The 25020-nt window shown below is 42.1% G+C and overlaps 1 protein-coding gene across 1 annotated transcript in view; it reads left to right on the top strand.

Moving 5' to 3' along the window:
• Positions 1-22171, top strand: part of SLC43A1 (solute carrier family 43 member 1) — a 113558-nt gene extending 91387 nt beyond the window's left edge. The window contains exons 11-15 of the mRNA XM_068258184.1: positions 10-118; positions 6869-6977; positions 8522-8595; positions 12609-12732; positions 21616-22171. Of these exons, the coding sequence (XP_068114285.1) occupies positions 10-118; positions 6869-6977; positions 8522-8595; positions 12609-12732; positions 21616-21783 (584 nt within the window). The 3' untranslated portion in view covers positions 21784-22171. The remainder of the gene's footprint in view (positions 1-9; positions 119-6868; positions 6978-8521; positions 8596-12608; positions 12733-21615) is intronic.
• Positions 22172-25020: the final 2849 nt, after the last annotated feature.

The raw sequence follows: 25020 nt of genomic DNA, 5'->3' as shown, positions 1-25020 counted from the left end.
GTTTTGCAGTGGGTCTATATTCCTCCGTTTTTGGAGTCCTGCAGCTTTTGTGCCTTTTCACCTGTCCTTTCATTGGCTTTGTCATGGACTGGAAAATGAAAGAGCATGAGAATGAAGAGTAAGAAACCAGAAATAAAATCATTATTATTTGTAAGCTAACATTTTAAATAACATTAATAGCTCTTTTTTTGCTTGAAAGGGATATTGTGTGCATGAGTAGTTTTAATGCGCAAAAGGTTAATATTAGTATGTTTTAGGTGCAATAGAAAAAACAAAATAATCCAACAAACAGCTTCATATAGGCAGACTATCCTCAGTCACAGCAAAAGCCTGATGTATGAACTTGTCAGTAGCAGAGGTAGTCTATGAGACTCTAATAATTCTGGCTTGCAAACAAATGTAATACAAATTGGCTGGGTTCACATTCCAGTCATGGCCAAAAGTTTTCAATATTTTTTATATGGTTTGAAATGTCAGATGGGTTTTAGGCCCCTTCAGATGCCATGATTAGGGTTGCTAGTCTATTTGGTGTGTGAAGTTCCAGTGTAGCGATGTTGCCCTCTGCCCATTCTAGTGGTACTAGCACCTGTTTGAAAACCAAGTTGCTCAGATCCTGGTTTTTCTTTCTCTGCTTTGTACCTTCCTTCCAGCTGTATTGTAGTTTTTTTTAGGCGCAAAAACACTCTGGACATGCTTGAAACCCCATTATGGGATACTATGAAATGTGTGACTGGAGGTGAATTAATTAAACTAAAAATCAGAAAGAATATGGAGAGTATCTATAGAATCTCGACCTTATTAGATAATCTTCAAAAAGCTGAGCAGATCCATAAACTGAAACTAACAATAGAAAATAGAAAATCAAAAATCCATAGCAACAATAAGAGCTAAATCAAATATGTAATGAAAAAAGTGCCCAGGATTATAAAAAGAGAAAAACATTTAGAAACGTGGGATAAATAAATCAGGGAAGGTTCTGGAAGAACAATTAAAGAAAAAAAATCACATTGTTTTATAGAGCATATCAGAGATGAAGTGGGAAACCCACAACATGACCAAATAAAGATTGAGGAAATCTTTGCCAATTATTACTCTAACCTATATACAGGGTATCTGACCGCCTCACGCCGATGGGCGTGGCCACGGCAGAAGCCCCAGGACCGCCTACTGTCGATTAAGGGAAGGTCCTGCGGGCCTGTTTTGCAGATGATTGCGCGTGCTAATGTGCGCCTATCTCCGTTTGGTAAGCGGAGTTATGCCCCGCCTTCAGTCTTCCAGCAGCGATCGTTGCCCTGAGACTGTTAGACAGCGAATTACCCCTTAGATCGCAGCTCTGTACTGGGGACAGCCGGGTGACCTAGCTGTCCCCTCCAGAGGCTCAGGGGTGATCAGCTGGTGGGACTAGCAGAAAAATAAAAAAAATAGGAAATTTAGTAGATAAAAATAGAAATAAATATTTACAAAAAAATAAATAAATAAACAATGGGAGGGCGATCAGACCCCACCAACAGAAAGCTCTGTGTGCTGACATGTGCGGCCCTGCAGCGAGGCCTTAAAGCTGCAGTGGCCTATTTCTTGAAAAATGGCCTGGTCTTTAGGGGGTTTTAACACTGCTGTCCTCAAGGGGTTAAAACAGTTTCCAGAAGTAAAACCAAGGAAGTTCTTAGAGCCACAATTCCCTACCAAGTATTAGTGAAGAAAATATAAAAATATTAGATGCCTCTTTCTAAGAAATAGAATTTAAGCAAGCAGTGAGTATACCGCCTATAAAGAAATCACCAGGACCTGATGGTTTTCCGATAGAATTTTACCAATATTCGTCTGCGGAGCTTGCAACCCATTTTTTTCACTGGTAAATTCTGATATAAAAGAAAACACATTTTCTAAAAAAACTGATATCTGTATATCACTAATCCCAAAGAAGGGTAAATGAAACTAAGAATGCTCACACTATACTGTATACCGATTTCATTGATGAACAATTACATCAAAATCTACACAAACATCTTGGCCAATAGATAAGGTAAAATTGTGGACTGACGCATAGGAAAACAGCAATTTGGATTTAGAAAACATAGACAAATACATGTCATATATAGACAAGAAAATAGCTTTTCAGCTATAGGGTTCATACACAAGTGCAGTATTAAAAAGAAATAAAGCAATGATTATAATGATCAATGCTAAAAAGGCATTGGATCGATTATCAAGGGATTACCTGTTAGAAGCATTGGGAAATTTTGTATACGGGTCTCTTTGATTTGAGTAGAGTTTACCAATCCTATCAACAAACAGCATGCATAAGAAGAAATAATAGAATTGGTATGGAATTTCAGATCCAGAACGAGGGTATGGCAGGGTTGCCCACTTTCCCCATATGTCTAGAGCAACTAATCAGACTAATACAGGAGGAAAAGGTCATTGAAGGCATTACAGTAGGCTATGAAGATATTACATTGCTGGCATACCCAGATGACATCCTACTGTTGCTTACAAACCCAACAATATCAACAATGTCAGGGCCTTTTGGGAAATTTTAGCAACTATACAAACTTCAATATAAATAACGTAAAATAATTTATTTTAGATATCAATTGCTTGCAAGAGACTAGGTCTAAGATAAAGAAATATTGTGACTTCATCTGGCCTAACAAGTCTTTTAAGTATGTAAGCATGAACCGAAGTAGAGATATGTCTACACCCTATTCATAGAATGAAAATAAGAAACTCAATGGGTGGGATAGGTTATGATTTAACATACTGGGCAGGATAGATACTGTACAATAAAAAAGCAGATTTTGCCTAAGATTATAATGCAATACTTGCCAATACCAATTCTGAAGGAAAGGTTTAAAGAATGGCAAAAATTATTCCAGAACTTCATAGGGGCCAGAACAAATAGAAGAATGAGCTATGCTAATATATCCCTGAGAAAAAGGCTGGAGTTCACACCAGACATCAGGATCTACTACGTTCAAATAATGTGCTTAGTAGACTGGTGTAAATTAAGGGTGACAATAGAAGGCAACTTAATTTACCTTAAAAAATCCTATCTTGTATTCTGGGCAATATATGACCACTATATAAAACAGCCACCTACCCATTAATCAAACCAACTTTAAAACACCTACAAGCTCTGTTAGAAAAATGGCAAAAATTCACAGCCCCTCCAACTTTATAACTTTGAGGGACAACCCAGAATTTCCACCAGCTAGTACAAGTTTCTGGTTTATAGCAAGCAACATTTGTAACCAAAAATTAACATTTAAAAGGAAAAAAAATGGGCATATCAAGCTTGTTAGAAAAACCCTGCCAGAACAATATATGATGAGAAAAACAAAGGTTTAAGACTGGATGTGAATGATTTAGATTAATAAATTTACAGCTAATTCAATAAAAGCTAATTTCAAGGTGGTATTTTACTCTCGAATGTAAGGCCAATATATTTGAGAGTTAAATGAAGAGGTGGCCATGTGGATGGGTCTGATATCCACATGTGGTGCTGGCAATAATAAAAAAAATCTGGGGAGATATAAAAAGTTTTGGGAGACTACCTTACAAATTCACCTTTATCAGCCATCATTGGACTATCGAAAGAGGGAGGTTTAGGTTCAGGATTGGGAAGGCATCTGTGTGAGGAAATTGGCCCCTTAGTAGCAAGGCAGATCATTACTAAACATTGGAAATAATCTAATTATTTGAGTATACAGGAATGGATTATTAAGATGTGTGCCTTTTTTGAGGAGCTAGATGTAAATGGAAAATTTCTTCACAAAATCAAAAACTAAAAAGCCTTGTGGGCAGAGCTGGGACAAGGTCCTCCAGCACCCAAGGCTGAGACACCAAAGTGCGCCCCTCCATCCCTGCCTCCCCAGCCGTCACACACTGATTGCTATTAAACTAAGAAGTGCCACGGGGCCCACAACCTCCCCAACACCTTAATATCTAGTTATCTGGCTTGCATTCACTGCCATGTATCCCCTTTTTTCATTTCTTTCTGCTTCGAACACAATTAGGAAAGGAAGCTGAATGAATTGTGCGCCCCCTCCTACACTGCGCCCTGAGGCTGGAGCCTCTACAGCCTATGCCTCGGCCCGGCCCTGCTTGTGGGAATCTTTTCTGAAATGGCAAGCTAAGAAGTAGGCCCGGGGAGGAGGAGGGTAGAGTGGAGAGCAGGCCTTCCGCTAAAAATTGAGACTACTAGAGAGGAAGTATCAGGTAGGAAGGCGGAATTGGGATTCATGGCGTAGAGAGAAGCAAATTATACTGTATATTGGCTGGAGTGAGTGGGTAATGGAAATGATTGGTCTAGTCCGATGTGGTATGTGATGGGTGAGGTATGATGACTGGTAGTGTGGAGACTGGTTGAGGGTTGTGTGTGAGATTTGGGAGAAGAGGTATGTTTTTTTTCTCTGTTTTCTTTGTTTTGTCTGTATGGTTTTCTTTTTCTGTGTTTTCTTTTTTTCCCTTCTTTTTTTTATCTACATAATTCGACGCATATTAATAAATAAGGACAGTTTGCTAATTTCAGAAAATAACATCAAACAAATGATGCAAAATAGAAACTCAACAAAGGAGTGTTATGATTAAGTCTTCTTTATCCTTGTGCAGTTTGGTGCAAACCTAGCTGCATTTGAGGAGAAAGGAAGAAAAGAAGACAAAAAAGAGGGGGAGGGGCGTAAAGGTGCTTATGCTGGAAATCTTTTCTTAATATTGTGTTGTTAGTAGAAGATCCAGATAGGGAGTTTGGGGGCTCGTCAATTGCAGAGAGAAATGCTAAGCTATTTACTACAGTAAATAGTTTGGTGTTTTTTCGCTGGGAAGAGAGGGGAGGTGGGGTCAGGCACCGGAAGTGGAGTGATGCGGGGTCTTAGGGATGGATCCGTGGGACAAGACACCACAGGTAAATATAACTTTTTCTTACAGCAAAGCTGCAGGTTTTTGTACATCAGCTTGGAGGTCCTCTTTAAAGAGAAACTCCGACCAAAAATGTAACTTTATCCCAATCAGTAGCTGATACCCCATTTTACATGAGAAATCTATTCCTTTTCACAAGCAGACAATCAGGGGACACTGTATGACTGATATTGTGGTGAAACCCCTCCCACAAGTAACCCCTCCCACAAGAAAAGTTCAAACTTTTGGCAGTTTCCTGTCTGTGAGGCAGGGAACACACTTGTCTTTCAGTTTTCTGCACGCGTTTTCCTGCATACTTTTTCTGCACACCAAGTGTCTCTCTATGCAGGAAAACGCACGCGTTTTTTCATAGCAGCTGATGTAATTGATACAAAAAACTGACAAAATGTCAGAATCAGGATGCAGAATGTCAGTTTTTTTTTCTGCGCGCGAACAACATATTAAGTGTGGACTCGTTTTTCTGTGCAGAAAACGCGCACGAAAACAGTCAAGTGTGTTCCCTGCCTGAACCTTGTTGTATTGTGGGAAATAGCTGTTTACAGCTGCTTCCAACTGCCAAAAACCGTGCAGCAGCTACATCACCTGCCAACAGTAAAATGTTCACTGGAGTTCCTCTCTAACCTCCTTGCCGGTCCAATTCCCACCGGCAAGGAGGCAGCGCAGCAATTTTTATTTTTTTTCAAATCATGTAGTGAGCCCAGGGCTCGCTACATTATAGCCGCCGAGCAGCGGCATCCCCCCACCCACTCCGATCATCTCCGGCGATCAGGGAAAAAAATTATGCAAATCGGCCCAGCGGGGCCTGAGAAATCCTCCTGCGCAGGTTACCCCGAGCTGAGCTCGGGATAACCGACAAGGAGGTTAAGCTATATTTGCAGACAATGTAGTTGTGGTTCACAATGCCCCTTTTATTACTAAGTCTTACAGTAAAAGTGAATTCTAGGTTATCTTAGATAAAAATATTTCCCTAGTTATGTCAGTATTGTGATTGTAGAGAGAAACGAGACAGTAGCTGATAACAATGTTTTAACTTCTGTAAACACTACGCATCTTAGCTAGAAGGACCTAACCATCAAGCCACTCTCAAACTTGCTTTTTTTGTATTTACATTTTATTGAATAATAGCACCTTCCAGCCAATCATTGAAAGTACAAACATTAGAAAACTAGAAAAGTATGTACATATTGTTTTGAGGTTAAGAGCAAAAAAATAGAGAGACCACTTAAAGTTGTCCTAAAGCACATATTCCAATTGGTCTGGGCAGAATGGCATACAGACACAACTACGTACCCACTTTCTCCACTATTACATTATCTCTCCATCCTCTGTGACCTCATCCAAACCACAAAGAAGTAGATATACGTCTTGTAGCTGAAGCAACAGCTGTGCACAGTTGGGCTTGCTCCTCTGCACACCTCTGGCACTATCTGCTGCAGCACTAATTGGTAAAAGGCAATATATGTTCCTCCAGCCAATGAGATTGATTGAGAAATATTTTGATTTTCACACTGTAGCATTATTTCAGAATCAAATATCCTCACCATAAATTGTGTCAGGAACATAATCTAAGTTTTGTGATAAACAGTAGAAATAGTCTCACATTTTTTTTATCTACAGTAGCGCTTTTTATTTTTAATCTGGAATTGGTAAAACAGAAAAATAATGTGTTTTTTATAATTGTTTTCCTATTTGTCCCATTAAAATGCATAGAAAACAAAATTGATCAAGGGAAGAATGCAATGCAATGAAAGTCTTATGTGTCATAAGTAGTTGTGAAATTACTGCTGATTAAATAAAGACATAGCTAAAATGTCAAAACTGTTCTGGTCCATAAGGGGTAAACAAGGTCTGGATGCAAAGTGGTTAATTTGCATTATTTTTGTAGTGTTTGGTAAATGATTTCAAAAATAATGTTAAGAAAATTAATGACTTCTTTCTTTTTTTCCCCAAGATCCAAGACTGTGCAAAAAATTACCAATGCTAATAGGGCATTTGTATTCACAAATCTCATCCTCATCCTCTTTGGGATAACCTGTTTAATCAGAAATCTACCTCTACAGGTAAGTTTAACATTGCAGTGTCTAGATTACCATCCTATAAATGCATACATGTCAGTTTGAGAACTCAGCTCTGTTAGGATTAGGGGCACTATGAGGATGCCAGGATTAACATGACTTAAAATACTGCCCCAACAAAAACACATACACACTCTGGTTTACAAAGCTATCTCTGAGCATTACCTGGTTTCCACTGTGGATGTTGTTGTTGTTGTACTTCAGCAAACTTTGTCTAGATTAAGACCCCTTTCTTATGGGCAACTGACAGTCGGTGAATTCACTTCTACTTTTTGATAGTTTTTAAATCGCAAAGTGTTGATTGACAAGAGATTTTAAAGAGACGTTAGAAAATTATCTCCTAGGAAAAAACTCAGGAGAAAAAGTTTATTGCATATGGGGCCCTGGACTGATTAACAATTATCAGCTATTATGTGGTCAAGCTTTTACAAACGGTTATTGTACATTGCAGCTTTAATGGAAGATTTATAAATTAGCTGAGGTGTTACTGCAGCTGCATACAACATTGCCAACTACATCCAGAATTACATGAAATCATTAGAAAAACACTGTTGGTGCCTGCTTAAGACTGAAATCACATAACTATTTATTAGCCTTTCATCAATACCTAATGTGTCATACAACAGGAGAGTATTGCAATATTCTGTCACCTAACAGCTCATATTTTTGTTTTGAAATCCTGGTCAAGTTTGCTTGGTGGAAATGCTTGCAGGTGCCTTAGTAAATCAAGCTGGCGATGACTATTATTCCCTTTTCCCCTGCAGTTAGCATTAACATCCAGTTCATATTTATAAATTGTGATTGTTCTCTGCCAGGAAACTGTTTTATGGCTGCAATTCCTTATCATTTCTCAGGATGGACTTGGCACTTCCTCTCAGCATGTGTGGATTTAGAGTTCACTGGCTAGCTCTATTGACCATGCAACATAAAATGTCCAAATGTCCTGCCCTGCCAATGTCTTAGCAACCCCCCCCCCCCCCCACACACACACACACACACACACACACACACTTCCCATTTATGTTAAACCCCATTTAAGACTATAATTATACACTAAAACAAAGACAGATAACAAATAATACAGCAACATTTTTTTTTAAACATTTAGGTTTAGACTTGTGCATTTGAACATGCAATACTTGTCATACTCCCCTGCTTGGAAGGTTTTATAGTTTATTGACATAGAGCACTGATTAGCTCTTTTAACACACTTCTTTTTCAAACAAAACTAGATTTTATGGTGGGCTGTGGGTATTTAGGGACTATACAGAAAAATAACAAGGATACCAGGATACTGTCAAAACCTCCTTTCCAAATTCAAAAGTTAGCAGCTGTGTGAGTGACTACACTGCTAAATGCTGAAAACTATTAAAAAAGAACAATTTCTTTGCCAGGTTATTGTGTTCAAAATAAGTGATGTATTTAACCAAATGTCTAATTACTGAATATAGCTTTGTTATTGGACTTATTGCTATAAGCGTTGATTGGAAAAATTTGAGATGAAATGTTACTCTTTCTTTTTTTGCCAGTTTTTTACATTTATCCTGCATACATTGGTCCGAGGTTTCATCCATTCAGCGTGTGGTGGACTGTATGCTGCAGTGTAAGTATACAGAAAAATGTTCAAATACACTGAATCTTCACCTAATAATGGAATGGAAAAAAAAATTTGGAACGCCGTCCCTTTTCCCTCTATCACCACATTCTTACTCATGACATTGGTAGCATTCTGTCCCAATCTGACACTCTCCTCACGTCTTAAAGGGAACCCGAGGCGGTTCCTTGGGGGGCATATGGGACACAGAGGCATGTTCTCTGCCTCATAACATGCCTCTGTGTGTCCCCCATCACTGCTCTCTCTGCACCCCCCACCGCTGCACTCTTACCTCCCGAAATTAGTGACAATATTTGCCGCTATCTCGGAGGGTAAATAGAGGGGAGGGATTCCCTGCTCAAAACGCCCACTAGGGGCCTTCCTGCAGGCTTTCCAGAGCTGCAGAGCTCCCCAGCAGCGCCCCCTGCCGCTCTCCCCTCCTCCCTGCATGCTGCTGTGAGAGAGTGAGATCCCTCTCTTTTCAGCGTCGTGACTCAGAGGTCACGAAAGTAAAAGTGGGACAGTGCAGCCCACAGGAGCGGCGGAGAGCGGCGGTTTTGGTGGCTACCTGATCCGCCCAGCCCCCCGGATCAGGTAGCATAATTTTTTTTTTATTCTATGAGCCCACCTTGGGCTCTCTTTAAGGTGGCCATACACGTTTAGTTTGCCACCCAATGTGGCAAACAGATCAATTGGCTTCTGAATCTGATAAGAGAAGGATCGATTCTCCCCATACACTAGCACCTAGGTTCACAATGTGTGGTATGCATACCCCAGGAGGTACTTTTAATGGTTCCAGGGGGTACTCGGGCTTGATATACTTAACTAAATATAACAAATTTAGAGTTTTAGAAAATGCTAAATCTTATTTAAACAACACCAAATCAATGTTTTAGCAAATTAAAAGCAATAGTAAGTGCTTGGAAATTGTTTAGAACCAATTATCATGTACTATGAATTAAATATATATTTGTCAAGGGGTACTTGTGATAATATTTACTATGCTAGGGGGTACTTGGTGAGAACATGATTTAATGTTGAGAAACGCTGCTGGACTAGCATATCAGTCGATCTACCACCGTTCCCTGACAGTGTCCAAACGATGGAAATTTTCCATCTGGTTTGATCCTAATTTTGATCAGTTTTTGCCATAAATCTATTAAAATTACGACTGATGGAGTTAAAACTGAGATTTTAAATGCACGCTTTGGTTCTGTCTTTACCAAGATCATGACCTTGTCTCACAATGCAGATCTAGGTTGTTGCCAATCTACTTCAGTCAGCATGAGCCCCACACTCACCGCCCGACAGGCCCTGCGACGTCCTCTTGACGATGGTTGCCAAGCGATGCTTCTTGCCGGCGGGTATGCACGACATTACACAATGCTATGCGTCGGGAGTGAATGAGACTTCAAGCTATTGCGGTACCTTGAGCAGGAGTCATCGGGACTTTGAGCGGGGGTCGTTGGGGATCTTAGTTATTGCAACTCTAAGTTGAAGATGCCGCTCTCCCTCTCAGTATTGTCAACCACAATGCAATTATCTGCTCACATTTCATCTGGTTTTAAAATCAGCTTGCATGTAGGCCACTGGTGGGCTCTGCAGTATGTAGCTGTTTCCAAAAATGTTGGTACCGGACTCATCGATGCCACACGGTTTATAGTGAGCCTATGGCTAATATATTTTACAGAGCCACATCAACCCAACCTGCATACATTCTGTTCAGTCCTTACCATGTGCCTCATCAGTGCATGACATAGATTGATATGGCTCTATGGTATAGGGCTTGGACCAGTAGAAAGAAATACCCAGATAGCTCATGGTGACCCAGAACCGTCAGGAATGTATTAAGGGCTAAAAGAGATCAAAAAGCCTCCTATTAAAAAGCAAAGCTTAACCTCCTTAGCGGTAACCCCGTGCTGGACACGGGGTAAGCCGCCGGAGGGTGCCGCTCAGGCCCTGCTCGGCCAATTTACATAATTTTTTTTTTGCTACACGCAGCTAGCACTTTGCTAGCTTCGTGTGCATAACGATCGCCGCCACCACCCGCCGATTCGCCGCTATCCGCCGCTCCGCCCCCCCCCCCCCCCACGAGACCCCTGCGCTGCCTGGCCAAACAGTGCCAGGCAGCGCTGAGGGGTGGATCGGGACACCCGCTGACGTCCGTGACGTCATCGCGATCGTTGCCATGGCGACGGGGAAGCCCATACAGGGATTCCCGTTCAGAACGGGATTCCCTGCAGGGTAAAAGCACCGGCGGCGATCGGAGGGGTGGGAGGGATAACGAAGGGAGGGGGGAAGCATGTAGCTAGCGCTAGGCTAGCTACATGCTTTAAAAAAAAAAATAATTAAAAAAAAAGTGCTGCGCTGCCCCTGGCGGATTTATTGTACCGCCAAGGGGGTTAATATAATTTTGCCTTCTTAATACAGAAGGTTCTGTATATGTGATAATTCAGCTTTCAATCAACAACTGTTGTTCCCCATGATGCATCACTCTAGCATATGCAAATCATCTCTTAGCCTTGCTTCCTGGGGCATAAAGAGATGATTTCCATATTCAGGAGTGATGCATCATGGAAAAACACAGCTGCTTACTCAAAATGGTTAAATTAATATGAGCGTGTAATAACTGATACATGTATGGATTGATGTGGCTCTGTAAAATATATTAGCCTTAGGCTCACTATAAACAAGTGTTTCTGGATGTGCAGCATTGCTTCCTGGGTCATAAAGAGATGATTTGCATATTTAACAGCGATGCATCATGGGAAACCACAATTGCTCACTCAAAGCTGTTTTTTTTGCAAATATTTCTGTTTTAAAGGAAAACTTAAGTCAGCTAAAAAAATGACTTTTTCTCACCCGGGGCTCTCCTCAGCCCCCTGCAACTGAACGGTGCCCTCGCCGTGTCCCTCCGATGCGCCTGGACTCGCCGGCGGCCACTTCCGGTTTGGCCGTCACCGGCCGACAGGCTGGGAACGCGGCTGATTATCCGCGTCCCCGGCCGGAATAGCGCCCTCTATTAAGCTATTGCGGCCGGAGATGCGGATAATCAGCCGCGTTCCCAGCCTGTCGGCCGGTGACGGCCAAGCCGGAAGTGGCCGCCGGCGAGTCCAGGCGTATCTGAGAGACACGGCGAGGGCACCGTTCAGCTGAGGAGAGCCCTGGGTGAGTAAAAGTCATTTTTTTTAGCTGACTTAAGTTTTCCTTTAAAAAAGGCAAAATTAAAGTTCACATATGTTAAGACTGTCTGGAGTACTGCAGCTTGTAGAACCATGTGTTTTATGACCCTACAAGCTGCTTCAGAGGCCAAGTTCACTTTCAAACATGCAATCCTAAAGGATACTTCAACACTTTCCAGAAGATGTCTACAGTCATGTGCCCATGTGCGGTGTCTGCTCCCACTGACTCGGCCACTTTGTGCTGTGTGCTAGAACATCCAGCAATTTCCTTTTTAGCTGGTGATATATTATTTACCAGTCTGCAGACATCTCCTATGCAGTGTTAAAGTATCTTCTGGTATTTCTCAAGTATTTTCCAGGACTGCATGTTGGAAAGTAAAGTGTTCATTGGTCTGTGATCTGAACAGGCTCTGTGTAGGACATAGATAAACAGCAGTCTTGACATCAAGTGGTTCAATTAATATTACAGCTTAATAACGGATATAGGTATAGACACCTCTAATGCTGGGAATACACGGCTCGATTATGAGTCATTAAGATGGCTCGATAGATAATTTCCAACATGTCCAATCACCGTTCGATCGTTTTGCCACTCGATTTCTCAGTGAAGTGAATTAAAAAAAAGATAAGAGAAACTAGAGGAATATAAGAGAATTGAGCGGGCAAAACGATCGGGCGCAGAATCGAGCGCCAGAATCGACCCGTGTATTCCCAGCATAAGGCAAAACAAAGCTATCCAATTACTGGTGTATTCATTTTGTGTTCCTAGCAACCTTCAGCTCTTTAGCACAACATATAATTTACTCTTCTGTTTCACCTCAATTCGTTTTCCTATTGTAGGTTTCCATCAGGTCACTTTGGCACCCTTATTGGTCTACAGTCTTTACTGAGTGCTGTATTTGCCTTACTTCAAGAGCCTCTGTACCGAGCCACACTTGGTCCTCTTAATGGAGATGGATTCTGGGTAAGACTAGATTCATTTTGTAGCTAGCAGAAAATCATGCATAATATAAGAATTTAAAAAAGCCTTAAAAGTTTACTGAACTGAAAAACTCTAGATGAAGATGAGGTACCAGTACAGTTAATGATTGTGGGAGACCTAGTGGTTAGCGCTCTCACCTGGCAGCGCTGGGTCCCTGGTTTGTATACCAGCCAGGTCACCATCTGCAAGGAGTTCGTATGTTGTCCCCGTGTCTGCGTGGGTGTCCTCTGGGCACTCCGGTTTCCTCCCACATCTCAAAAACATACAGATAAGTTAATTGGCTTCCCCCTAAATTGACCCTAGACTACGATACATACACTACACAATACATACATAGACATATGACTACGATAGGGATTAGATTGTGAGCCCCTCTGAGGGACAGTTAAGTGATAGGACAATATATCTGGCACAGATTTTGTTGAGGGAAGAAAGTATTTATATCACAGGATAGCAGCCATATTTTGGAGTGTTCCACTAACTTGTGTTTCATGACTAGTTTGCTCTACAAAAGACTGTTCTGAAGCAATTTGTCAGTGAGATATGGGAGCATAGATGTCTTGAAGGTGCATTTATTCTGTAACCTAATCTGTTTTTGCATTTATATTGTGTTATGCTGCTTCTGGATTACTAATCAAGTAAGTATTTTTTTGACAAGCTCACCTTGTTAAGCCCCATTTACTCTCTCATTTACTCGCCCCATTTATTCAAGAAAACTATGTGACTGAGATAAAGCTGAAGAAAATGATGAAAGTCTTGTCCCACAGTTTTTGAGCTCTTTGAACTATACCCATTTGTCTGCACTTTTATAAATGGATAAGACAAACGTCAATGAGACCATTCAGACTCATGTGTTGTATTTACATGAACTACACTGAGGTTTTTGTTCATTTTGTTCTTATTAGAATTTGGGTTACATTAGGGTGACAATGGCCTCAATGGCAAGTGCAACGATTAGAGAAGTGACATTCCTGCACTTGCTAGTTCCTTGGACTTCTTGTGGTGGTGGGCATCCCTTCACTGTGTCCTTTCCAACTCTGAACTGGTTAAAAGCCTGCTCAAGCCTAGCAGCATAAATACTATACATGAGGCGAAGCATGAGATAAGAGGCTTGCACAGCTTTGCACACTGTTTATTGAGAGGAAAATAGGAGGCAGTTACAGCAATGCAAGGTAGAGCGGCAGGTAACAGCAGGTGTGCCCCAGAACTGATTGAGTGGCTAAATGGCCATTTCACGCTATTGGCGCTTGATAACGGCAAAGTCAAACAGCAAAAACAGTCAAAATGCTCGATAAACAAACTCAGGAATTAGAAATATATGAATAAAGCGGAAAATTGTATACTTACCTATCGGTAATTTTCCTTTCCTGATGCATCCAGGGCAGCACATTGGGTAGTGGCCCCGCCCCTCTACCCCATTGGACCAGTAAATATTTAAATAGAAAGAAAGAGGTGGTGCTCGCTGTCTTTGTAACTATTGACTCACCGAATAGTCGGGTGGGATCCATGTGCTGCCCTGGATGCATCAGGAAAGGAAAATTACCGATAGGTAAGTATACAATTTTCCGCTTTCCTTATGCCTCCATGGCAGCACATTGGGATCTAACTAGTAAATAGAAATAAGGGAGGGAATTCCAAGTTTGCTGAGAAAAAATAAAGAAATGTATTCAGTGTTTAACACAGAGGAGGAGATAACTGCTCTCCCAAACTGTAAGGAGGTGCCTGAAGACACATCTACTTTATAGTGAAAAATAAAGGTGTTGATTGACGACCAATTTGCCGCCTGACAAATTTTTGATGCTGAGACATTAGAATAGGCTGCCCAGGATGATGATATGCCTCTAGTGGAATGCGCTCTAATTCCTCCCGGAGGCTCCACATTGATAGCCCGATAGGCGCCACAGATCGTTTTGACCAGCCACGAGGTGATAGTTCTGGATGAGGCTTCGTGTCCTTTGCAATATCCTGCTGGAACAAGAAAAAGATGATCCGATTTACGGATTTCCTCTGTGACCGTTAAGTAAGCTTTCAGGGTTCTGGACACGTCCAGAGAATGTAAGGAACTGTTTTCCTCATTCTGAAAGGCTGGTAAAGTCCATTCTTGGTTAATATGAAAGGTCTTTGAAACCTTAGGCAGAAAGAAATCCATAGGACGAAGTTGAACCCTATCATGAAAAAATGATAAAAAAGGTTCTCTGCAACTCAAGGCCTGTAGTTCTGACACTCTTCGGGCAGAGGTTATAGCCACTAAGAAGCAAGCCTTTAGAGTTAAATGCCATAATGAACAGCTTTCAATTGGCTCAAAGGGTGCAGCGGAGAGATAGCTGAGGACTACTGGTAAGTCCCATTGGGGAAAAATGGCTTTCCTTGGAGGTGTGAGTTTGATGACCGCCAGCATAAATTGCTTGATCAAAGGATGTAGGGCCCAACGACGATCTGTAAGTGCTGAGATGGCTGAAATTTGCACCTTTATAGCATTGTAGCTTAAGCCTTTATCAAGACCTGTCTGCAGAAAGGCTAGAATCTGTTGGGTTGATGGTTGTAGAGGATCAAACGGAAATGTTTGTGCAAATTCTGTAAACCTATCCCATATCCTATAATAGGAGATATTTGTGGAAGGTTTCCTTGCTTTCAGTAACGTATTAATCACTTCTGGAGTACAACCTAATCATTGTAGTTTCCTCCTTTCAACTTCTATGCCACTAAGTTCATTCTTGCCGGATTGGGATGTAGTATTGGCCCCTGGGTTAGCAGATGTTTGCTGACAGGTAGGACTAGAGGCTCCTCCGTTGCTAGTTGTAGGAGTAACGGGTACCAGGGACGTCGAGGCCAGACCGGAATCACCGCCAACAACGTTACACACTCCCGACATAGTCTCTTGAGCAGGCTGTATATCAATGGCACTGGGGGAAAGACATACCCCATCGAGAAATTCCATGATGACGTTATGGCGTCTAATGCTTCCGCTTCCTGGAATGAATATATTGCCATAAATCTGCTGCATTTCCTGTTGAGGTTGGACGCCATGAGGTCTATTTCGGGAAATCCCCATTGGTGACATACCAGATCGAAGGAGGATTGGTTCAGTGACCATTCGTTGTTGTCCAGTAATTTGCGACTCAGGAAATCCGCTTCTATATTCAACTTCCCCGGTATATAAACTGCTTTCAGGGATAGGAGATTTGTTTCTGCAAATAGGAATATATCGTCCGCCACCCTCATTAGTGATTGACTGCGGGTGCCCCCCTGTTTCTGAATGTAAGAGACCGCTGTGCTGTTGTCGATTCTCACTAGGCAGTTCTTGTTGTAAATGAGTTTCTGGAAGTGATGCAGAGCGCACAGGACTGCTGTTAGTTCCCGAAGATTTGAAGATTGATTGGATATCTTCGAAGTTCAACGACCCTGTGCTACTTGGGATTCGCAAGTTGCACCCCAACCTTTCTCGCTGGCATCTGTTGTAATCATAATCGGAGGTTGTGGAGAAATTTGAACATGCCTTCGTATCTTCTGTGGGAATAGCCACCACTCGAGGGCCGTTTTCATTGCATGAGAGATCTGAATTTGTTGATTCATATCCAACTTGTTCCATTGTGACAAAAAACCTATCTGAAAAGTTCGTGTATGATAGTGAGCCCAGGGTAGCATCGGTATCGTTGCTGATAAGGTTCCTATTACTCTCAGGCACTTCCGGGCTGTACAGGAAGATGTGTGAACCATGTCGAATACCCTGTTCTGAATGATCGGTATCTTTTCCGGAAGTATTGATATTGCATTTTTCAAGGTCTAAAAAAACGAGCTCCAAGAAAGATCAAGTCCTGTGTCGGTTCTAAATGACTTTTTGAGTCGTTGATCAGCCATCCAAATTCCCTCAACGTCTGAAGTAGACTCTCTCTGTGTTGCAGTAGGAGGGGCTTGTTGTTTGCCATCAGTAGTAGGTCGTCGAGGTAATGGTAAAGACGTAGACCTTGTGTTCTTAGAAGAGCCACGATTGCCACTAGTACTTTGGTAAATATCCGTGGTGCAGTTGATATCCCGAAGGGCAGACATGTAAATTGGTAATGTTTGTTCTCTATGCTGAACCTGAGAAACTGTTGCATGTCCTTCTGGATGGGAATATGGAAGTAGGCGTCTTCTAAGTCTACTGAAATTAGCCAATCTCCTAATGTGACTGCTTGACTGATTGATTGCAGAGATTCCATTTTGAAACTGTCCAAACGAATAAAACGGTTTAGCCTCTTCAAGTCGAGAACTGGACGGAGCTTCCCTGATTTTTTTCTCACTAGAAACATCGGGGAATAGAAACCTGAACCTCTTTGATGTAAAGGAACCGGTAATATTGCCCGTTTCTGGATTAGCTCTTCCAGATAAGAGTACAAGATGTTCTTCTTCTCTACAGACTGAGGAATTCTCGTTGGAGTAAAACTGTTCCTTGGCGTCTTGCTGAATGCCCAAGAATGTCCCCTTGATATGGTCTTGACTACCCAGTGGGAGCTGATTTTGGATTTCCAAATAGTGCTGAAGGTTTTTAGTCTGGCACCCACAGGAACATCTTGGGCAGGCGTACCATCAAAAATACTTTTTCTGTGTGTTAGTGGTGTCTGTCGTCCTCGGTTTTAAACTTCTGTTTCCTGAAGACTGATTATTCTGCCAGTTACGCTTGACATTTTTTCCAGGACGATATGTTTTTGCATTTCTGTATCTGCTTTGCTGTTGGGAAAAAGAAACATTTGGTTTGGTTGGATGCCTGTCCTGAGGGATTAGACCCGATTTTCCTGCTCTGACTCTACTGATTGCTGAGTCCATTTTCTCTTCGAATAGTGCTGACCCGTCATATGGAATCTTGCACCATGCAAGACGTGAATTAGTGTCTGCTGACCAAGACTTCAGCCATAGCGCACGTTTTGCCGTTACTGAGTGCAGCATGGACCGGGACGAGGATCTTATTACGTCAAATGCCGCCTCTCCTACAAAGTCACCTGATATCTTTAAGTCTTCTAAAATCGAAGCGACCTTTTCTGTGTCATCCGACTTGATTGCATCTTCCAAGTTTTCAGACTATGTTCTAATGGCTTTTCCAACTGATGCTAGAGCAATGGCAGGTCTGCACGCTCCGCCTGACGCGACATAGGCTTTCTTTAAGTCCATATCTGTTTTGCGCAAAAGAACATCTCTGAAGGAAATCGCATCCTCCAAAGGGAGTGTCATATGTTTGGCTAATCGGATTACCGATGCATCGGTGACAGGGGGGTTGTCCAAAGATTTGCACTCGTTTTCTTTTAGGGGATACAGTTTCTGAAGTCTGTTCAAAAGCGGCGGTTTCTTCTCTAATTTTTTCCATTCTTCCTTCATGACCTCCTCTATTTCCGTCATGTAAGGAAAGGTTACTTTCCTTGTTATCTTGTTTATAATATCTCTTTTTATTTTTGCCTTTGATATCCTCCGTGTCGAAGTCCTCGTCCGACTCCCATTCAATAACTTCCCTGACGGCCGAGACATACGGCTGGACTAGGGAAAAATCAAATCCACTGTGAATTTCATCCATTAGAATATCCTGAGAAGGTGATGACATACTTTGTTGTGGGAAATCACTTGAAGTTGAAGGTACCGGCAGGTTCGCTATATAAGAGTCCATGGACTCCTGGACGGCCTTTTTAATGAGTCCCGACACGTCTAATGATGTTTGCTCTTGTTCCGACGGCATTTCAGCAAAACATGTGGCGCAGACAAGTTTTCCCTGTAACACTTGATCACCGCATGCCCAGCACCCAGGTTGGTGTTGCGTGAACTGAGGTGAAGAGTTCCTATTCCCTGATCTTCCTCTCCTATGAGTGGATCGATGTTTTGATGACTGTCGACGTGTCGGTGACCGGCTTCTGGAGCGATGCTTTCGTGAAGACTGATGATGAGAAGGAGATCTCTTTTTGGAGGATTTTTTCTTTTTTTATCGGTCACGATGTTCATGATGGTGATGATGCTGGTCCTGGTGGCGTTTTCTGTGGCTGTAAGACATAGTCATATTATGACTATAAAGTCTTTTAAAGCACTCCCAGGCAGAAATAAAAACTTACCTGAATGATCACCTACCTATCAATGTATTGGCGGTCTGTCTTATGCGCATGGGTGTCCATAAAGGCAGCCGACCAACGGTAGCTGAGAAAAACAGAGGAGAGACAGGTATAGCAAAAAAAGCAATAAATAGGGGATATGACTTTAAGAAAAAATGACAGAAAAACAGCAGAGTGTAGAGAAACAAACCAATCACTTTGAAACAGTAATAAACACACTTACTCTTAGATGCAGCTTTGAAAGGCGAAGAGTAAAGGATAGGGTGAGCCAAACGTAGGATGCCAGGAGAAACCAGCGGCAGGTATGGCATCTGGTGTATAGCGGCGAGAAAACGCCGCTCTGACTATTTAAATAGTCTAATTTCCGTCTATAGGACCTGGGGGCGGAAGCGGAAGTGAGCAGGACCACGCTGGGACGCAAATTCCTCCTACAGAGCGGGCAGGAGCTCCATACTCAATCATTTCCGGAATGAGCATCCGCCCACCAGGTGACAGCGAACCTCCCCCCGACGTCAGCACGCTCCAGTGATTGAAGAAGTAATCAGCTGGAGTTTTAAGCTAAGTACCCATGGGGGTACAATTGTAGCTGTCGCCGCACACGGGAGCGTGTGCGCGACAGTTCGGCGGCAGTTCGGCGACAGCTCGTCGCCAAATCCCTCTGCATCCACACGGCAGCAGAGGGATTAGCGATGCGGCGGAAGCTGTCGCCGAGTTTCCTCCCCCCCGCCGGAAGCTCCGTGTGGTGTGTGTGGGTAGCTGTCGCTAGCCCGCATACAAATGCGGGGCTAGCGACAGTTCCGGCGAGGTTGCGGCGACGACTGTGCCACGCGGTTGCGGCGACGGCCGTCCCCCGTGAGTATGGGCCTTTTGAGAGACGCCGGGGAGATAAGGGAAACAAAGGAAAGCAGACACCCAGCGGCAAACACAGACTCATTTAGAGTCTTTTAGGTGAGAGGATATGCATCACTATTTAGTAATGACCACTCGCATAATGTTATAACTTAAAGATTATTTTATAGCAAAAGTGCTATACTGTAGATGTCCCCCTAAGACCACCAGAATAGGGGACACCCCAATTAGCCCAATTTATAGGCTGTTAAAGGGGACCTTCACACAGGGAGGCATGCTGTGTGGCGACTGCAGGAAACAGTCAGGTAGGTGATAAAAATAAAAAACTTCTGCAGCAAACGCAGGTAGGTCCATATGAGGTGAGGACTGGAGAAAAAAGACAGCGAGCACCACCTCTTTCTTTCTATTTAAATATTTACTGGTCCAATGGGGTAGAGGGGCGGGGCCACTACCCAATGTGCTGCCATGGAGGCATAAGGAAAGTAAGATAAGTGAGGAAGAGTCTGAGCATAGCTGCAAAGACTGGACTAGGCCATGATTATACCATATATAATTACTGAACTGGTGTGAGGCAGGCTGCAGTGGTCAGGAGTGAGGACAGGAGCGCCAGTGCTCCACATGTGGCGTGTAGTGACGATCAGCATGTGATAAGTTTGGTCAGGTGTTATAAAAGCAAGTCTCTCATTTGCTAGGCATGATCATGTGCTTAAAGGGTACCTAAATTATAAATTACAGTTTGCTTTAAACCTAATAAGTTGCCAAGATATATAAAATCACACATGATAAAGTGTGATTTTCTCACCCCATGGTCCATATTCCACATATGGTCTTGAAATTCCCGCCCCCAGTGGGAAATTGGGCCCTGGGCCATTTTTTCTTTCTAAACCATAGGTGCAAAGGATGCTGGGGTATTGATGTCATAACTCCACCCCTCATGTCATGTGATCTAATCTAGACAGACAAACATCTGGAATAAGAATTATAGCAGACAGACAGGATAGGATGGCTGCAGCAGTTTTCCTGTGTCTTCTCCTACACACTGTGAAAAGAGAAGTAATTTGATCCAGGCTCGCAGACATCAGGGGCAGAGGAGTGAACCAGGCTGGAGGGGAGGACACATGCTGAGGGCAGAGAGCAGGGGAGGGAGGGGCAGGGGAGTTAACCAGGCTGAAGAGGTGGGCACAATGCTTTAGCAATGCTTCAGCTTCAGGAGAAATAAGCAAGTGCTGCTTACAGATATAAATGTGAGACTGTTCTATGCACTATGATGTATCAGATGTAAACTTTATATGTTCATCTAACTGTACACAGTCCCTAGACTACATATATGTATTGCCATTCAGACCTTTTTTTGGCTGGAGGTGGTCTTTAAGCAGGATGTGATTAAACCAGAGCTTGGTAAATCTATCAGCTGATCAAACAAATCATGTCTCTATGAATTCTCCTAAACATGACCATTACTAGTAGTGAGGACAAGCTGACCACTCTGTCAGGTCCACACGTGGAGCATTGGTCCTCGTTTGCTAATTACATATGGTGTGCTCATTGCATTCCTGAGTTTGTTCATGGTGGTACAGGTGCATAGTCTCACTGGTTTCATTTTTTTTAGCTTGGCACGCTGCACTCATTTCACAGCAATTAGACTTACTTTTGCTTGGACCCAGAGGAATTGATTGATTATAATATAAATGGGGTTTAATTTATTGCTTTCCTCCACCATTGTGGTGTTGAAGCTTACAATTTTGATTTTAGCAGTTTTTAACGTTTGTCTTGTACTGGGCATTGTCTAATAACGTTTTTGATAAGGATTACTCTAATTTGTGGTGCAGCCTATCTATAGGTATCACTTCTCTTACTGGTTAGTACTCTCTGCCATTTGCTGCTTTTAATTAAATTGATGTCAAATTTAGTTTTCTAATCCTCTCTGTTATGTTCTTTTTTTCTTTTCTAGGTAAATCTTGGTCTGTTAATCTTTTCATTTGCTGGATTCATTCTTCCCGGTTATCTAATCTTTTATCGCCGCCAAATGCATCAAAAAAGAAAAAACGATTCTGCCGCTGTCCAACTCCAGGAATCAAAGTGCCTCAATGGGGATGTGGAGATGGAGACCATAGCTTAGATGTCATTTCATGTGTGCGTCTCAAATGTATGCTGCTGTACAGAATACATTACAATCAGGGATTCACTGTAAACATAATATGTTTATTGTACAACAGTACAAACCATTTCTTGCAGTTTTCTTGACTATTAGAACAAAACAAAAGTAGCTAAATCAAGAAAACCACAGATTCCCTGAAATTTCTACCAAGGCTGATTGCTTTTATGTTGCATAACGTTATTTTCGGAGGTTACAAAACAACCAATTAGATCTATGTGGGTGGTTACCCAAAGGGGTGGTTACATTGGGTCATGGAAATTTGGGCACCCACTATTGGCGGAAGTTTAGGCATCGCCATAGGCACCCATTTATATATTGGCATTAAGAGGAAATTTAGGGCACCTGAAAATGTGCATTTTTTTTTCATCTATTTATTTTGGGGGGGGGGGGGGGGAATGGTTAAGGTTTGCTGTGGATGGGGGATGTCATTAGAGTAGGCATTGGTAGAAGGAGTGTTCAGTGTCAGCATAGGGTTACGGTTAGCTCTCATTGCCAAAAAAACCCTTTTTTTTTGCATCACCGGGCGGCCATTTTTCATCGGCGTCCTTTTTGCATAGACACGGTTACATTGCTATTCACTTCCTACATCCTGCACACATTGTATTAACACAGCATAAAATTGTTTGAACTTACCGCACAGCATGAAAGTGTTGTAACCTAGCAGCTGTATTTTCTTTGCACAGGTTACAGTCTGTATCCTGTCACATGTTATCATATATTAGGGAAGGGGGAGGAAGCGGCAGGAGGAGGTGAAGCAGCAAAACTTTGCTCTTGTTCAGTTTTTCAGCTAACATGTCTCTCTTTTTTCTTCTGTTACACTGTACCATTGTGTATATATAAGGGTCTTTGTGTAAATCTCCTTCACTAAGGTGCCTCTTTTCTCACAGCTCTCAGGTATTACAGTCTGCAGTACAAATGTGATGTGATGCAGAACATCTACTGTATATATCTAAAGGGCACTTGTAATATACACGGCATGAATGCAGTGCTGTGCACGTATATTACAACTGCCTGTGTAATGGGGGAGGGGGGAAGCATGTTTGTGGTGGTGCGTGTGTCCGCCAGGGACGCATGTGCTGTGGGGGCAGGGACAGTGTAATCTATACAGGGGATTACTGGTGATTTCATAGCACTGTGTGTAGCAGTGAGACAAAGAGTTTCTTTGCAGATATGGAATTCATAATTCCCCTTTAAAACTTAAAGGGAACTTGAAGTGAGGGAGATATGGAAGCTGACATATTTAATTCCCTTTAAAAATGCAAATTGCCTGGCTGTCCTGCAGATGCACTGCTTCTAATACTTTTAGCAATAGACTCTGAACAAGCATGCAGATCTGGTGCTGTGACTGAAGTCTGACTAGATTAGCCACATGCTTGTTTCAAGTGTGTGATTCAGACACTACTGATACCAGAAAGATCATCAGGACGATCAGATCATCAGAAAGCATATAAATATGGCGGCCTCCAAATCCCTCTCACTTCAAGTTACCATTAACTCCAGATTTTAGGAAATGGCAAGGCAAGAAAATATCCCACTTTGTAAATATTACTTGTAATGTGTATTGATTCCTTATGTATGCTATATTTCTTGAATGCTCATTTATTGTGTACAGTGTTAAATGAACAAAGTTTGCGTACTGAGTGCCAAGAAGGAACTGCAGACACAAACCATTGGTGTTTTGTAAGCATTCCAGGATTACTGTACTGGACAGTTCATTATTGCTTTTTACTATGCAGACAACATGTGAACAGTTTTACATCCATGCAATATCTATTTTTAGGAAAGGCTTTTTTTTACTGCAACTCATAGGCCTCAATTCACTACGCTTATCTCCTGTCTTTAATAATGTTTCTAGAGTTATCACCATGGTGATGAGGCATGTAGTATTCAGGAAACATTTTATCTCAGAAAAACCTAAAGTTAACTCTTCTGTCTTTAAGTTAACTCTTCAATCCTTAAATTCACTCCAGAATGCTAACGTTAAAGACAGGCTGTTAATTAACTGCGTATGAAAATAACTACAGAGGAGGTAATTTAACTATAGAGGGGCTAAGTTAACTACAGAGGAAGTAGCTTAAGGAATGGAGAGATAAGATAACTCTCTCACTTTGTGGTGGCAAGTTTTCTCTTGCCTTATCTCCAGCAGGAATTTGAGCCTTTGACCAGGGTTGGAATCCTGGCTCAAGCCAGTACGTAAAACAGTAAGGAGCCTATGGGCAAGGCTCCCTAATGATCATGGTCGCCCTCGGAGTGCGCCTTAAGTGGCTGCAGCCCTGAAGCTCTATGCGTCCACCAAGATAAAAGCGCAATATGTGTTGTGTCTTGTTTTCTTGAGCACCAATAACTGAAAGTTAACAATTTCTTCAGTCCTTAAGTTTAAATTCATTCCTCCTTACAGAACAGCTGGCGTGCCCCTTCTCATGAACTGCCCAATTCAGGTTGTTCCACAAAATTTCCATAAGATTAAGGTCAGGAATTTGGCTCAGCATCTCCAGAACATAAACTTTCTTCTGTTTTAATATTTTTTTTGTTAGGTTGAATTGTGTGTTTAAGGTTGTTGTCTTGCTGCATGAGCCAGTTTCTCTTGATAAATACCCTGACATTTACCTACAGAATTTGCAGTTACAATTCAGAATTCATTGTAATAAAAATTATGACAATCCTTCTGGTTCAGAGGCGGCAACTGAGACTGACCTCCAACGCTGCCGCCACCATGTTTCATAGATGGTATAAGGCTCCTAAACCGGAAAACAGTTTTTGCTTTTTGCAAAGCATGAACACATTTTACTTAAAACCAGAAGTTTAGTTTTTGTCTAATCCATCCATAGAACATTCTTCCAGTAGCCTTCTGGCTTATATATGTGATTTTTAGCAAACAGTATATGGACAGGAATGCTCTTTTGAGATAAAAGTGGCTTTGTATTTGCACACCAGTGGATTTTTCAGTGTTCTCCTGAGTGTGAATTTATGACATTAACAAATGCAAGGGAAGCCTTTAGCTCCCTTGTGTGGAGGTCTCTGGGATCTCCCAGAGTGTTACACACTTTGGTTTGAAAGGGATTTTTGCTGGTCGATCGCTTCTGGGGTAGAAAACAGTGGTGCTGAATGTCTTCCATTTGTGCATGATCTTCCTGCTGGTGGAGTGGTGCAATCCCAAGTCTTTAGAAAACATTTTGTAACTTTTTCAAGCCTAGTGAG

The sequence above is a fragment of the Hyperolius riggenbachi genome, chromosome 10, assembly GCF_040937935.1.
Source record: "Hyperolius riggenbachi isolate aHypRig1 chromosome 10, aHypRig1.pri, whole genome shotgun sequence".
Lineage (NCBI taxonomy): Eukaryota > Metazoa > Chordata > Amphibia > Anura > Hyperoliidae > Hyperolius > Hyperolius riggenbachi.
The sequence above is the reverse complement of the archived record's forward strand: the minus strand, read 5'-3'. Positions and strand labels throughout refer to the sequence as shown.